This window comes from Stegodyphus dumicola, chromosome 1 (assembly GCF_044657685.1).
Source record: "Stegodyphus dumicola isolate Sdum_Otavi_A_Nest chromosome 1, ASM4465768v1".
Taxonomy (NCBI): domain Eukaryota; kingdom Metazoa; phylum Arthropoda; class Arachnida; order Araneae; family Eresidae; genus Stegodyphus; species Stegodyphus dumicola.
The window spans coordinates 225916214-225933488 of NC_140768.1; the positions used below are offsets into that span (position 1 = coordinate 225916214).

A 17275-nucleotide genomic window follows, 5' to 3' on the forward strand; every position below is an offset into this window, starting at 1 on the left:
AGTACGATGCACCACATTCGTACGCTAAATATGGCGGTTTTCTCTCTTAGTAGTTCCACATAGCCAACCAGAACCCAGTTTTCTTGAAGCAGTATCTTCATTTGACCACTGCTCCCAACAATCATGCACAGTGAATATATTCCGGTCAAGTCTTTCTGCAATATCACGGAAAGAAAATCCACCTTATCTTAGCCTTATTACACGACCTCAGTCAAATTTGGTGAGCTGTCTATAATGGCTTCTATGTCTTCTTAAAGGCATTCTTAGCTAGCATCATCTCAATACATCAAATTTCAAAGATAAATAACAATCACGAACTTTACAGCATGCATTTAAATCAGACCTGATTTGCAAGTTCTGAGTAGCACTAGCAGTGCCATACTTATGCGTGAAGTGCAAAATTTGAACCAATGTCATCTTTCAGATGTGTAAATACGTCTACCAAATTTTGTTTATCTAACACAAGTCTTTCTTGGTGTTGGAATTTTTTTTCTCGTCAGTGTATTCTTCCTTGGCTTGTGTTGTCATATGAGTTCCCCCCTTATTGCACGTGTGCAAGATATGATTGCTGTGCATTTTGGAGATATGTCAGCTCCCATAACTACAACTAGCATATTGTGGATATGTGATCTATATGGATTGACAATTACCTAGGATTTTTATTATTCAGTCTCATGCTGTATGTAGTCAGCTTATAACCTCTAAATATGGATGCATAAAGTAATGAATGTAGCATGTTGCTTTTGATATACTTGTCACTTCATTTCTTCCTACACCTTATACGTAGGCTATTCAGAAAATAAGGAACGTTTCCATCTGACGTCGCTAGGCGCGCACCGATCACATATATTTTGGTGTCTGCGAGTTCGGCATCTCAGTTGGCCTCCGGCCATCACAACGGGAACATTTCCATGCGGCCCGTTTTTTCGATATTCAAATTTAAAATGTGCGCTGCAATTGAAAATCCCGCCAGTTGTGAGGTGTGATCTGTGATACGGTTTTTGTTGGCAAAAAACCTAAAATCCATGGAAATTTATTGGCAAGTGTGTAAAGTGTACGGAAATCCGTAATGAATGAAAGTTCAATCCGGAAATGGTGCATTCAGTTTAAAAATGGCCGAACTAACATTCGTGATGAAGAGAAGAGTGGACACCTTAGCATTGCGACTGACGAACTGGTCACTAAAGTTGTTGAAAAGATTTGTGAAAACTGCCGTTTCACAATAACGGAGCTTTTGCCTAGTATTCCACAAGTTTCATTGACTTTGTTGTTTGAAATTGTCACACAAAAGCTAGGCTACCACAAATTTTGTGCAAGATGGGTGCCGAAATTGCTTACAGACCACCATAAAGGTCAGCTAATGGGGGCAGCTCTGACATTTCTGGAGGCCTATGACAGACATGGGGATTCATTACTGTATCGAATCGTGACTGGTGACGAGATGTGGGTGAGACACGTGAATTGCGAGACAAAATTAGATTCCATGCAGTGGGGGCACACAAGTTCCCCCCAAAAGACCAAGAAAATGTTTGCAAACCTTGTCACCAAAGAAGATTATGGCGACTGTGTTTTGGGATAGACAAGGTGTGCTTCTGATTGATTTTCTCGAATGGGGTGCCACAATAAACTCTGAGTGGTACTGTCAAACTTTGCGCAACCTTAGGAGAGCAATTCAAAACAAGCGCCGAGGAAATTTGACGTCCAAAATTTTGTTTTTGCACGACAATGCCCGACCTCACACGACAAACTGCACTTAAGAACTCCTTAATTCATTCAAATGAGAGGTTTTTCCTCATCTGCACTTTGACACAGCGCTTTGACAACGACAAGGAGCTGCGGGTACGTGTCACTGAGTGTCTGAAATCACAGGCGGCAGAATTCTATGACGAAGGAATTTCAAAGCTTGTTCACCGCTATGATAAGTGCCTCAATTTGTTTGGTGACTTTTTTTTGTACTTAGTTTCTTTTTAATTCCAAAACGTGCCTTACTTTCTGAATATCCCTTGTATCATAAGTCTTCATATCTACTATATTCATATCTATCTTCTAGTCATACATATATTTTGTTGTGGTCATACTGCTAAAAACACTGTCATGATGGTTTTAAGTATTTTATGTAGACAGAACACATATACATGGTTTTACTCAATATTACTTAATAAATACCATTTTAGAATATTCTTATCATTGGTTAAACAAAATGTATGGTATTTAGAACCAACATATGCCTTAAATTGTCTCTTATATGTACAGAAGTTTGCTACCACTGTGTTACAGTATTCTTGCTCATATCAATCAATCTGCAGTAAAAACACTATATACCATCTGTGCATATTTAGCGTGCATAGTTAGCATAATAAGAAAGAAGATACATTTATTAATAACATCATTTAGTTATTTATTCTTATAGAGAATAGAAACATTTTTGCTAGTTATCAGAAACTTCTACATTATTTCATGTTACCATATCTAACAGATTAACATAGTAAATGCACAATAAAAAAATGCGATGGGAAAGTGCTTCATCAACCAAACAGTAAAGTTACAACTACAGAACACCATCATTTATTAAAAAAAAAAAAAAAAAAAAAAAAAAAAAGAAAGAAAAACTGGACAGCAGTAACAAATATAACGCATATATATGTTACCCAGCTGTCTTTGCATATGGCAGCACATTGTCTACAAGTCTTTACATCACATTATCAGATTATATTTTTGAAGAATTTCAGCCATATTGTATGGTTGTATATGCATCTTCTTCCTCATGTTGAATTCCATTGCTGCCCAGTTGGTATAATGATTTGTGCTACTGAACTGACCATACCAGTGGGCTTGGCTTTGAATTCCAGAGAAGGCTTGGATATTTGTAGGCGTATTTATTGTATTTGCGTGCAAAGAAAGCGCTCAAAATACAAGATGGGTAGAAGACCATCGGACCACTTTTCAGGCTGTTTGTTCTGTGTTCAAAACTGGGGCAGAGTTTAAATGCTAGCAAGGTCTGGTGATGCCTAACGAACCCTTGGGAATGCACAAGCTTTGCTTTAGCTTTTACATGTTGATTTCTATTAACTTCAAGCATTTTCTTCCATTCCTGCTAATTGCCTGCCCCCTTTTTTTTTATTTTTTATTTCTAGCATTTCCTTAGTTCTTAGATGAATTTGTGGAGATAAGAAAGAAAGACTGAATGCCAGATATTTGGAATTAGGGAAAATAAGCAAATGTCATTAGAAGTGCATACAGGTATAAAATGCACTGATATACAAATGAAAATCAGATCTTTTCCTTTAAGATATAGCAGTAGCAATTTGTCAATGTGCATATTTGAAACATAAAATTTCTTAATGTTATTTATATGTTTACATAACATTTACATATACTTGGTTAACATAATCCGTGCTAAGCAAGGAAAAATTTTTCCTAGTGGTATCATGATACAGTACAAAGTCCATAATCTGGAATGATCTATAATCGGAACTTCAAAGCCTCAAACTTACGTATATGCGTAAAGCGTTTACGCATGCATGTTTGATGCGCGCATCTGCTGCACATGTGCATAAAGCCAGTAAAGCGTTTACCCATGCGCGCTTCCGATTGTGAAGAAAGTAACAGAGAACTTTATTGAAAACGAACAAATTTCGATTGACAAGTTAGTCGGTATTCTCAACACAGCAATTACAGGACTTGAACAGTGGAACTTTGTAACTGAATAAGAAATTATGTCTGTTTATATAATTAAAGAGAAAGTATTAGCACAAAAAACGAAGCAACTTAAACAACTTACATTGAAAGAAATGTTTGCTAAAGTAAACAAATAAAAATTGAGCTTTTTTTTTTTTTTTTTTTTAATTTTTGTAAATTTTGATACCCTTTAGATCATAATTGCTCTTTATTTCATAAATTACGGTTTCATATTTTTAATTGTATAATTTCTGCATGCCATCTTACCAGATTTAAATTGATCTATAATCCGGAATCGCCGAAGTCCCGACGAGTCCAGATTACGGACGTTGTACTGTACTAAAGTATGTAATTTATTCTTGGATTTTGTATTTAAGAAAGTAAGAAGTTTCAACTTTTGTTCATATATAACTGAACAAGGCTTATTTAAAAGCTTGTAATGGAAAGACTGTGAAAGAGCAATTAATATTGATCACTTATGTTCAGTTATAAATTTTCTTTATAGGAAATTGTGCTTCAGAGTTCTGTTGCTGCCTTTTCCTCTCAAGAAAATAATAAGAAGGTAAGTTAATTATTCCTAAATAGCTACAATTGTTCTATGTTTTCTTCAGAAAAGTTCATTCAAAAGAAAATATTTTTCAAATTCACATTTTATATATACAATCATCCCTTGCTACTTCGCAGTTTGTTTATCGTGGCCTCAGTATATCACGAATTGTTCAAAAATATTCATCAAAAATTCAAAATTGAGGAATTATGGAACAAAAATGCCCACACGCCAGCAGAAGGCAGGGAGTGCCTACACAATTCAAAATTCATGTCTCTGATTGGCTGGCTAGCACCCCATTGATATCCCTCCTGACTCGAGAATCTCAAGCTGATTGACCTAGACGTTTCCCCCACTTTGGCTCTCATACCCAGTGAAGACGACTGTGTTCATTCAAATCAATGTTTGAGTGAAGTGAACTCGCTGATCGAGTGCCTCTCAAACCCCCTAACCGACGAGGAACTTGTGGAAATGACAAGATCGGCGAGTGAGGAAGAAGAGGAGGTAGCTGACGACGGTGACAACAATGAAACTGAAGAACGTTGCCTTACCTTGGAAAACCTACAAGAGCTCTACAACATAGCATGGACTCTGCAACAAAGGGCCCAAGAAATTGATGACAACATGGTCAGAACCATAGAATTCATTAACCATATTGATGGTGTAAAGAAATTATACAAGGGCACCCTTTGCTCAGAAGAAAAAACAATGTACACAACTCCCCATCATGATGTTCCTTGTGCGCCAAAAACTTTCTGCAGAAGCTCCTCCTGCTGCCTCTACGCCGCCTCCTGCAGCTATCCCAGCTCTATCCAAAGCTGCCCGTGACGATCCAGCGCCACTAGCACCTGATGATGAGGCGTCATCTGAGGAGCAGTAAAAATCTCATTAACGTGTGCAGTAAATCATCTTCATCTTCTTCACCTCCCTCGTACTACACAGGTGTTTCATCAATATTTATAAAGATCAAGCGAAGCGAAGCTATTGTCAGAGGTGAGTTACGCACTCTGTTATAAAAGAAAAGTTGTTATAAGAATAAAAGAGTTCTAAAAACATATTTACAGTATGTACACTTTAGTTACATCTATGTATGTTACACACACACACATGTAGCATATTTGTATTATTTATTCATTATTTTATGTATGTTATTTATGCTATTAATATTTTATTTACATGTTTAAAACTATTTGCTAATTTTCTAGTAATAACATAATGCACTTATATGGTTTCATACATATTTATTGATATTATACATACACAAAAAATGTATGTATGTTAAAAATGAGAGGGTGACACTACTTCGTGGTTTTTTACTTATCACAGCCGGTTCTGGTCCCTATTGACCGCAATAACTAAGGGATGACTGTATATGTATACTTTTATACATTATTAACAGATATGTTGTGACCAATAATCCATATCCTTGAATAATACATAACCTTTTTTGAGGCCTTCATCAAGAGACAAAAGTTAGCATATTATAGACTTTTTATGATTGTAGAGTCATTAGGTTAATTGGAAGCAGAAAAAATGAAAAATATGCAATCGCCTTCGCCGGGAATCAAACCACGGACCTCTGGAATACCGGCCCAGCGTGCTACCGTTACACCATGAAGGCATGCTAGGGAAGTGGGAGAAATACCTTATACACTCCCCTTTTTAAAGGGCGACTAGGGTTTTAGGGGACCTAGTCGCCAAATCCTGGGTGCAGAGAATCATCATCCACAACCCTTTTAGTTCGGGCGCCACTTGTAGAGACATTAGGTATATTTTTTGGAAGCAGGAAAGATGAAAAATATGCAACTGCCTTCGCCAGGAATTGAACCACAGACCTCTGGAATACCGGCTCAGCGTGCTACCGTTACACCACAAAGGCACGCTAGGGAAGTGGGCGGAATACCTTATAAGATCTTCTTAAATAAATGTGCCGTACATTCCTGTTTTGAAACTGATGACATTTGGTAAATACTAACATGGAGATATTCTGGGAAAACGTTTTTGTTAAATCCTAATTGTCGGTTTCCTGGAAGACTCCTATAAGCCGTCTCCTGCCTTTAACATTGGTATAAATAAGAAGGCTTAGACAAGCTGTTAGCTCCACTGAATAATGGTTTATTGTGAACTGTTGTGTTACTGAAATTTTAACTCAATGATTTTTAATTTTTGTTGCTAACAATGCTTTAATTTGTGATATTCATAATATTTTTTAAAAAAATGAACATATCTTTTTTATAAGCTGTTATTTTTAGCTCTCTTTAAGCTTTTTTTTATCATCTCAAATCAAAATAAGTCTGAATTTTTCTTTTTAATATCATCTGGTTATATAAAGAGATTTGGACAGAATATAACACCATTTATATACATAATATGTGTACAACAATTAGAAAAAGAAATTTTTATGAGATTCAATTTTTTATTTATTAAACTGTATGGGAAGGTAGCCTAATTTGGACAGTAGCCTTATTTGGACTGCTATGATATGCAAAGACTGATGATATCTGCGAGATTTGAGATAGGCATTTTGTTATACATAGATGTAGAAGAAGTTAATGCAATTGTGTTTATAAAGAAACACCTCATTGTTACATTGAGAGATGTATTTGGCTAAGAAGAAAATCTGTTATTTCGACATAAGTGTGAAAGCAGTTAATTGGTCTAAACGTAAGTAATTACGTATCTTATTATACCATCATAAAACTTGCTTATTTATCTACAATTTGCAATTATAATTTTGCGAGGTTATGTTAGTTTGACGTTTCTGTACAATATCAAGCATTAAATATTCAAGCTTCCCAAGTTGGACCGAAAACAGTTGCCAAAATTGAACCGGTCCAATTTCGGCAACAACATTTTTTTCATGGATAAATCATAATTAATCCTAGAATGCTACCCTTCGAAAAACTTACGAGAATGGCAACCATTCGTCTCCGAGACGAAGTATGCGTAAGCGTGCTTAAAACTTATTTTAGAAGCTATTTGTAGAAATATTTCCACAAGAAGAAAAGTTCTTATCTGTAGTAGCCAAAGTCTGTAGTAGCAAAAATCAAATCACCAAAGTTTAACAAAATGCAGAAACATAAAAAAGAAATTGGTGATTCATGGTTTTGTATATTATGTGAAGAAACCAAGGAAAAAGAAATAATACAATGCATGAATTGTCTCGCTTGGATACATACTTGGTGTGCTGGAGTTAGTGCTGCAATTAAAAGGTTCTTTTGTTGTAATTGCCATTAAGAAAGCTCATGGTCCAATTTAGGAAACTAGCTGTCCAAATAAAGAAACCGGATTCCTAAATTGAACCAATGACATGATTTTTTAAATTCATTTTTCACCGTTATAAATAATTTTAAAAATTTAATAAATGGTTCTATTTTGAAGGTACACTTAGGGAGTTTATTTTCTACTACATAATTTTTATTGGCACTTCTTCTGTCCTTCTTTATAGTGAAAAATACAAAATTGGGCCAAATTAGGCTCTTGTGCATCTATAAAGTTTTATAAATAAATTATTAAAAACTTGTGGTATGAAGGAAACAGCTTATTGATATATCTTTCTTCATACTTTCTTTCTGATGCTTTAAATCTCTTCACAAATTTATAGAGCTTCTGGATAGTTTGATAGAAATCAGTTCTTTGAACTCTCTTTGGTTCCATTGTTAAAGTTTTCTGAAATGTTCTTAAAATGGTACCTTTAAGCTGAGATTTAATTTTAGAAGCAGAAAGTCTTCTGGTGTAGAGTTGTACTTTTTATTTGCCATACATTCCAGGCTAGTAGTTGTATTATTAAAAAAAGGGGGAAAAAATATGTACTCACTCTCCCCCCCTTTTTTTTTAGTCATTAAACCTATAGAGCCGAGTATTAGTTACATAATATTAAACAAAGAATTATGTTCAAATTTCTGTTTAACAACAGCTGATGGTTTAATGTAAAACATTGAGAATGTATTAATAAGTGCAATGTATTGTTTTGCAGTTTCCCTTGAAAAAATTAGGATTCCTACAATTTCATAGACACTCTGTACATGATTATGATAGCTAATCTCTTTATTTTTCAAAATTCTTATTATATTGCATTTCTTAAATCCACTGCATTTTAGCAATAAAGGTTTAGATATTTATTCTTCATTTTATTTTCATTTTATTTATTTATTTATTTTTTATTTGAAGTTCAGATTTTGAGCGTAATGTGCATTTGCCCCTCGCTCCCTATTTTAACTTCGCTAATATTTCTTTATGCTTGATCAGACAGCCTGGCTCAGTAAAAGTAGGCGGCCAGTGCAACTCTGATTAAAAATCTAGTTATAACCACGTGCAGTGCTGATAAGCACCACGTGTTTCTGTGATTCCTATTTTCTTCTTTCTATGTATTTCTTTCTCCTGATGAGGAGGGACCTTTAGCTGCCTTCGAAATCGATTGAGTGTTTCATTATATCTACGCTAAATATAACGTTGTTTTTTACGATTTTGATTATTTATTCTTCAGTCACAAGGCAACCTTTGCTGATGTTATATTTATGACATGTAGCACTATTTCTGATTGCTTCTGTTTCAGCTGTTATTTAAAAATGTTTATTTGCAATGAAGGATACCTCAAACTTGCATTTACAATTTACTACTACTAGTTTTAGCATTCATGTTGTCTAATATGAATGGCTGCCAGTTTTGAATATATGAATTTGGATGATAGCTCAGTGCTATTTTGGCATATTTATTATTGAATCATCTAAAAAGTTCTACAGTTTTATTATGATAAATATAAATGAAGCAGTATAAAAATATAAGATTTTATTGAATCACATAAGCATAATTTTATTCTGTGATTTTTTTTTACCATCTGTCATGAGGCTTGAAAAAGTTCTTTAAAAAATATTAGGTTTATTTGAACAGAAGTTGTTGAGATGTTGTTTGACATTCTCCCAAGAAATGAATTTTAGGCTGTTCAGAGGATTTTGAAGTGGCCTGAAGAGATAAAATCTGAGAGTCTATTAAATGTAGGAGGTGACATAAAACATAACAGCTATGCTCAGTAAGATTTTATGTGGACGATACCTCAAAGGTTGGTAAATTCTGTAAATTCTGGGTTTTTTGCTTTATTTCTGCTTTTCAGACTACCATTTGGTAATATTTGGGTATTTTTCAAAATTTATTGTGTAGTTTCATGGCAATAGTTAATAGTATACAATTTCTTTGCAGCCCCATTATGTACATAGCATTTTGGGAAGGATGCAATCCCCCTCGGTGATACTAATAGGTATTATTTTGGTTTACTGTATGATCTTGTTCTTGTAACATTATTGTATGATATCCATTTTTCATTTTCAGTTATGAACTGTTTCAAAAAAAGGAGCTTGCTTATATTTTTCCAGCAAAAAATTGCATGCCAAAACTCAAGCAAGCACATTCTGTTTTGTTGAAGTATGGGTTGATTATGCATTAAAGCAGCTTACATGGCCATTTTTCTTCAAATGATCATACGAGTATACTTTACTTTTGGGGATGTTTATTTTGTGCAATAGTTCTTGAGCTGTATGACTTGGATTTTCAGAAATAGCTTCTTTTAATAGGTCCTCATTTATGGAGGATGGTCATCCAGAGCAGACATTGTCTCCAAGTCTGAAATTGCTATACATAAACTTCTGAAACTACCTTTAAACTGTTTGATCATAAGCAGTACTTTTTCCTCACATTGCACAGATTTGATGGGGTGTTTCATTCCTATCTCTGCACTGAAATTGAGATTGTGCAGTGGGAGCAGAAAAGACTGTATTTAAACATACAATTTTAATCAAGGTTATTGCGCACTAGCTATAACAAAATAATTGGAAGAAAACATGTATCACTTTGCAAAACCACAAATCTTTTGGGATGATGCAATGTTTTAAATTTTTTATACTAATTAACTTAATTAAGAAGATTTGCTTTAAATAGCCCAATTCTTGGTTAATATAATTTTGCTATCCCTTCCTTCTAAAAAAGATCCATGAATTATTTAAGGAAATATGCTGTCAGGTATGATTTCCTTGTCTAAGATAAATAATAATTATATTTGAAGTTCCTTGTCATTGTATTAAGAAAGGCATGATACATGAAGGTTAGTGAGAGAAGAGCTATAATGGAAGACCAAGTAATATGCTCTTAATGTGTGACTCTTCCCCCCTCCCAAATGTACATAGTACTTCATATACGTTATCAGTCTTTTGTTGATCAAAGGGAGTGCATAATATCTTTTTCCATGCTTCAGATTGTAAAGGTATGTTATGTTTTCCGGGATAGTCTTTAAGAAAGGCAATAAACACCCTGTAGTCTAAATAAAAGTGGAGGTTAATTGACTTGTCATCTCTCCTAAGCCTGATTAGATTAAGAGAGAGACTAATAATAGGAAGAAAAAAATTAATTTGAAATATGTTTCATTATTTTTAAAAAGAAAAAGAAAATAGTAAATCACATGCTGTCCTTTTATACAATTGATTATTTTTGATGACTAATTTCTTGTGTGCTGTAAATTGTGAGTACTGAATTATATACAGTACAACTCCAATTATCCGAACTTCGACCATCCAAATCACTGATTATCCGAATCGCTTTCAGAATTTAAGAAAAAATTAAGACAGAAATGTAGTGTTGGATAATCGACAATTTCAGACATTTAAAGAAGCAAACCTACACTTTTAAACTTTGTGTCACTGCTTGAAAACGAAGATGGAAGTTCTTCAAAAAAAAAAAAAAAATCAATGAAGGCAGCAACAAACAAAAATTTAAATGTCATTTTCAAGTGGTTTTCGCAACATTTCATGGGAAACCCAATTCGAGTCCGATTCTTTGTGAAAAAGCTAAGATCTTAGCTCAGAAGCTTGGTTGTTCATCCTTTAAAGCAAGTAACAGCTTGCTAAGAAATTTTAAGTGCAGGCACAGTGTCCGTCAAAAAGCTTACTTTGACTGAGATGTTCAGCAAGCAGTGACTTTCAGCACTTGTAAGTACTGTACAGTACGCTGTACGTAAAAGAGTTGCCATTTCATTTTAATTAATTAAAACCTCCTTTTTTTAAAAATAGCTTTTTCTCCCATTTTCAACATATAGTAATTAATTAAAGTGTACTTAGACCCTTTCTTCGAAAAAATCGTATTATCTGAATTTTTGATTATCCGAATGTGGTCAGATCCCAATTGATTTGGATAATTGGAGTTCTACTGTATTGTATAGAAATTTATACGTACAATGTGTCTTTATTGGTATATAAATACTTTTCTATTAGTAGTTGCCAAGAATGACTGGTGAGCAGTTAACTTTCGTAGGAATCTGGGTATCTAGAATTTTGTTTTGATTTTAGCATTCTTATAATTTTCAAATATTTTGTTTGTGTAAGCAAGGCCTTATCAGAATGTTCACCATCAAAAGTTTAAGCAAAAAGCTTTCATATATTACCAAAACCTAATTGTATTTGCATTTGTGTTTCAGTGTAATAATTTAATTTTTTTAGCAATTTTCAACTTTTGCTTTGAAGATTTATTGCCGCCTTCCTGACCGATTCATATAACAGTTAATATTATGTGTCCAATAATAATTTTTTTCTTGTAGAACACAGTGCTTCCAAAATCTTCTGTGGCCCTTTCTGCCCAAGATTCTATTAAAAAGGTAAATTAATTCATTTTTCTTAAATATAATAAACAATCTTTTACTTTCTTTACAAAAATTAGTTTAGGAGAAATATCTTTTTAAGTCCCTATTCATATGTATCCAGAGTCAAAAACAAATGGACGGGGGACAGTTCTATATCATCTGTTCTATTTGGCTGCTTGCCGAAGTTCAGTTTGTGTTTTCAATGTCCCAAAAGCATTATTTGTATATATATTAGATTTGTATACAGCATTGCGACGTATGAAATCAGACTTTTTCTGAAATGGCATACCAATATTTTTCTTTATTTCAATTCTACCATTCACATTACTCCTAAACACTGTAATAATTTTGGTGAAAACTTTTCGAAAAAATTTGAGAATTTTGCTTGGCGCACTTTTTTTTATTTTGGGTCAGTTGGCAGACTTTTCAGTTTATGGAAACCTATTTCACTTTCTTTTCATTCTGCATGAGTTGAAAAAGAAAGCATCATTTCTTCTTTCTTGCAAATATTTTTCTTTATATTAAATTTTTTAATCATAGTTATATTTAGATTTTTTTTTTTTTTTTTTTTTTTTTTTACTTTTTAAAATTTCATTTTAACTGTTTGAATTGCATGGTTGAATTCTATTTCTACAAATCATTGTTTTTAAAATTTCTGTTTATTCATTCAAGCATTGTACTCAAAGCATATTTATTGATATAAATGTTTCAATAGTATGATTTTATTTATTTGAACTGCATTTCTTTTAAAAGGAAACTTTGTGACCCAGTATATGTCATGATGCATTTGAAAGCTGCATATATTAAAAAAGGAAATACAGTAAAGCGCAGACAATGTGTCTTTCGATGGGCCATTCAGAAAGGATATAAAAATCAAAAAGATCCATAATCGACAATTTAAGGGGAGAAGTGTATAATTGTTTACACAATTTTACATTGCTTTACGTGTCATTACATTTCATCATCTTACTTTAAGTTTGTTAAAATATTATCCATATTTCAGAATAAGTTTCACTATTTCATTTTTTTGAATTTTAAGAATCAAATAGTATAACATAAAAAAATAATAAATAAATAAATTTCATCCAAAAACCTTGTTTTTAAAACCTTGTTGATTTTTTGAGGCAATCTGCAAATGTATCTACAATCATCCACGTTTTTTATTTGCTATGTATAGTAAACACTTTTGAAATATCTTGGTTTTTGTAACATTCTTATGAATAGAAATATTGTCTTCTGTTTCATCAGTTTATGCTCAGCATAAAATAGTGAAGTGATTTTGACTATGACACAGAAAGTCTTCAGAGGCTAGGTATTTTGAAAACAGGTGATGACAAAAAAGACTGGTTTTATCAACAATGAAAATGTTTTTAGCTGATATCCATATAACTCTTAAGATAAATTCTCATGTTTTTAACAAATTTGGCTAAGGCATCTTTGGATTCTTTGTTTATGAAATAATATAATATTCTGTGACATAATTTATGCATCTCTTCAGTAGAAAAATAGACAACTTTTGCATTCACTCGCGATGCTATTTTTTGTGTCTTTTCATAACATCCATCCATTCACTTAATGCACTGCATGAGTAAAAAACTTTAGCAAAATATGGTTTTAGCTATTTCACTTTAAACATGCAATTTCTTTGAGTCAGATTTTCCGCATATGATTTTTCTTTCTTCTAATTTTCTTCTTTTAGAAATATTTGTTTTCATTATTTCCACAATATTCTTTTTTTTTTAACAATTATATTTCCATAAATTCTGTTGTCAAATTCTTTTAAAATGTGAGTTGTAACTTTCAGGGAGATTGCTCTTCATTTTCTAGACATTTTAGTTGCAAAGTAGAGCTCAGTGGATAAATTGTTGATAAAACCTGTATACGAAATGATTAGAGGTATCTCCCAAACTTTTGTGGTCAACAGAATCCAGCATTAATCTGTCCCACTTAGTGATACAGTTTTTAAATTGGGTGCAAATAATCTAAATCATAAAATATTGCCAATTTTTTAGATTAGTAATTTTTATATTAAAAAGCATATTGTTTTAATTATCTGTAATAGTATAAGGGAAAACTAGCAGTTTGAAACATTCTTTGTAAGAGGTTTAATATAAAATTAATATTTCACATATTTCTATTGAAAGATGATATATGACTAAAACTGTCAAACTCTTAGTTTATTTTGTAAATACTTTATTTGAAACTGTGTGCTATGAAATAGGTATATCGTGGAAATTTTTACTTTTATGTAAAGAATTGATCCAAATATGTTTAAATTTCATTAAGCTAAAACTAAAGCAACACATGCCTTAAGAATAAGTATTGAAAATTTAAATTTTAATTAGTATTAATTCTGAATACTATGCTTCGATATTTACACTGACTTTACTTTTAATTTCTAGTTCTCAAAACCATTTGGCTTAACTTTGAATTTCTAGTTCCAAAACCCATTCCATTGGAAATTTCAACTTCTTGAAGTTCAAGTAATCACAGTGTATATTCACAATATAAAGAGTATATTAAAAGAAACAGAACATTGTAGAGTGTATACTGATGCAACTTTCTCTTAATGCAAGTGCAACATAATTATAGAGAAGACTTGCAGAGGTCTATATTTGACGTTTCTTTATAAGTAGACTTTGCATTCCTTTTATTGTTTCCATGTCCAAAAAGAAAATATTTCCTTTGAGAGGCAACTTTAATTTTTTTTAGGGGGGGTGTCAAAAATAATCACAAAAAGAAGAAATCTGGAGAACATGTGAGATGACTGACTAACTTTTTTTTTTTGTCAAAAGCTGCTCTGCAAAGTGGTTCTTGACAAGTGGGAACATACACTGCTGGCTATTAAAATCACAACACTATTGAAGGAAAGCAATTACAAAAAAGATATTTATTACACATAAACAGTATGGCAGGAAGACAAAATGATTAAATTTGTAAGCATTTTGGAGGTTTAGAGGGATGGGAAATCAGTAGAAACAGCTGTTATGGCATAAATATACTTAATTGATTATCAACTAGCTTTTATCTTAGCATCGATGGTTTTTCATGTCAAGTTGTGGTGAAATAAAAACACTTCTTTGATTCTAATTCTACTTTATGAGGCAAAATCTATATGCAAGTATTTACATATTTGTTGGAGTTACATGATAGCTGTTTAATACCATTCCTCTACATCACCACACCCATCCACACTCTCCACTCTCTCTCATTCTCTGCTGAAACTCTTTAATTAACTATACATATGTGGCAGCGCAGCACCCTCTATAACTTTCAATGCAGCTGCCACTCCTGGCACCAAAGTGGCTCTTACCCCATTAGGCATGAAGTTAAACTGCCCTTGGATGACAGAAATGGGCAACTCATTCCATGCTGCTTCAAGTCTGTGCCACATTTCATTAACCATATTAGCTGGGGAAGGGTGGTGGGCCAGTCTCTCAGCAATTCATGAGCAGATGTGGGTTACTGATCTGGAGACCATGCAGGCCAAAGCAGTGATTGAATACCCTGTGTATCGAGGAAGGTCAGAACATGAAGTGCAACATATGGTCTTGCATTATCTTATTGGAACACGGTGTTTGGGGCCTTGAAGATAATGCACAACCACTGAACATAAGATATCAGATGTGTACCCATCTGCGATCAAATTACTATTGGTCAGAATGCCGTGTACCCAATGGTTGCCCAAACCATCACACCAGGTGCAGGGCCTCTTTGCCGATATCGAATACAAGCAGGCGATGTGCAGTCTTCTCGGACACTCCAGACACATATACAGCCATCAGAATACTGCACGCAGAACAGGGACTCGTTTCAAAAGGCACTCCAGTACCCACCTTTGTCGTTTGGTGCACCAGATTTACTGTCTCTCTCTATGCTGCATTGTTAAGGAAAGTAATGGTCACCCGGCTGATAGACCATGCTGCTGAAAATGCCAATGCACCTTACAAGCTGATACTAGGCGTGATGCAAACATGCCCATTTTCTGACTAATGGTCTGTAATGTGGTGATGCGGTTTTGCAGGGTTGACCTCACAATACAATATGTCTGTTCTCTCTGGCGTTACTCATGGGAGGTGTTAAAAATCATCCATGCCATTCAGTGTGACCCTCAGCAATCCATTGATTCCATATTCGCATAACAGTAGTCGGATGTCGACCAGTGTGACCGGCAGTACCATGGAATGATAATCTACATTTTCGATAGGAAACGATCCTGCCCCTATGCATTTTTAAAACTTACTGGTAAGCATCTCCTCTTCTTATTCGAGGCATAACACGATATTCTGAGCAAACTCCAACCTTATAAAGCACTTTCTGTGGTGTATCAATAACGTAATAGTAATCAAACTTAGAATTGACATGTGACAATCATCGGGTAATGCGCAAATTGAGTGTGGACGTGAACTGACCATAAGTGCCAGTTGTTGAAGTTGTACATGTGTATTTGTAAGCTTTTATGTACACCATGATATGTCTTGTATATATCGTATTTGACGGCATATAAGACGCACCCTTATTTAGACAGCCACACACAAGGGAAAAAGTTTCAATAGTGTGGTTTCTTTTAGTTCTCACATTTCGTAAAAGCCAAATAAACAATTATTGAATGCAATTACCTTCACGTATAAGACGCAGGTAACTTTTTTGAGACCAAATTTAGGGAAAAAAGTGTGTCTTATATGCCGTCAAATACGGTAATAAAGTAGAATATAATTAAATACAAAATCTTGTGTAATAAATACTCCCTAAAGACAGGGTAAAAGGTGGCAATGAGGATAGGATTGTGGATTTTGAAGAAAATAGCTTTTACGATGTGCTTTGCCGCTATCGAAGTGATATTGTTGGATTAGAGTATTCCCCGAAGATGCCTCAAGGTAAAACTTTTATAATTATTTTATTCAGAGGAATTAATCATGGAGCAGCTTGTAACTGAGCTAATAGAGCAGAATAAAGCTCTGGTGGAGAGACTTTCTTCAGTTATTACTTAACTGAAGAAACATACTGTAAACAGACAACAGACTGTTTACAACAGATAACTGTAAACTTTCTGTTCAGTTCGAAAAATATAATGAACAGGAAGAACAGTTTGTTTCATTTTTTGTAAAATTTGAAAGTTATTTAGGTATACAAAATGTTTCACAGGACAAGCATGGAAAAGTACTGATTTCCAGTCTGTCCGGGAAAATGTATAGTCTGTTAAAAAACTTGCTGTATCCTGCTAATCTGCTAAACTTGCTAATCCTTCAGATAAATATTATGATGTGTTAAAAAGAGCATTGAGAAATTATTTAAATCCCAAGCCACTTATAATTCCTAGCAGGCATACATTTTTAAATCGAAAGCAGCATGATGGGGAAACGATTAGTGCATATATGGCAGAGTTAAGGTCACTTGTCATACCATGTGCTTAAGAGCTGAACATGTTA

The 17275-nt window shown here is 33.7% G+C and overlaps 1 protein-coding gene across 14 annotated transcripts in view; it reads left to right on the forward strand.

Moving 5' to 3' along the window:
* Positions 1-17275, forward strand: part of LOC118179658 (uncharacterized) — a 149462-nt gene that overhangs the window by 81946 nt on the left and 50241 nt on the right. For all 14 annotated transcript variants that reach the window (XM_085826142.1, XM_085826141.1, XM_085826143.1 and 11 more), the window contains 2 exons: positions 4184-4240; positions 11805-11861. In XM_085826142.1, coding sequence (XP_085682268.1) covers positions 4184-4240; positions 11805-11861 — 114 coding nt within the window. The remainder of the gene's footprint in view (positions 1-4183; positions 4241-11804; positions 11862-17275) is intronic.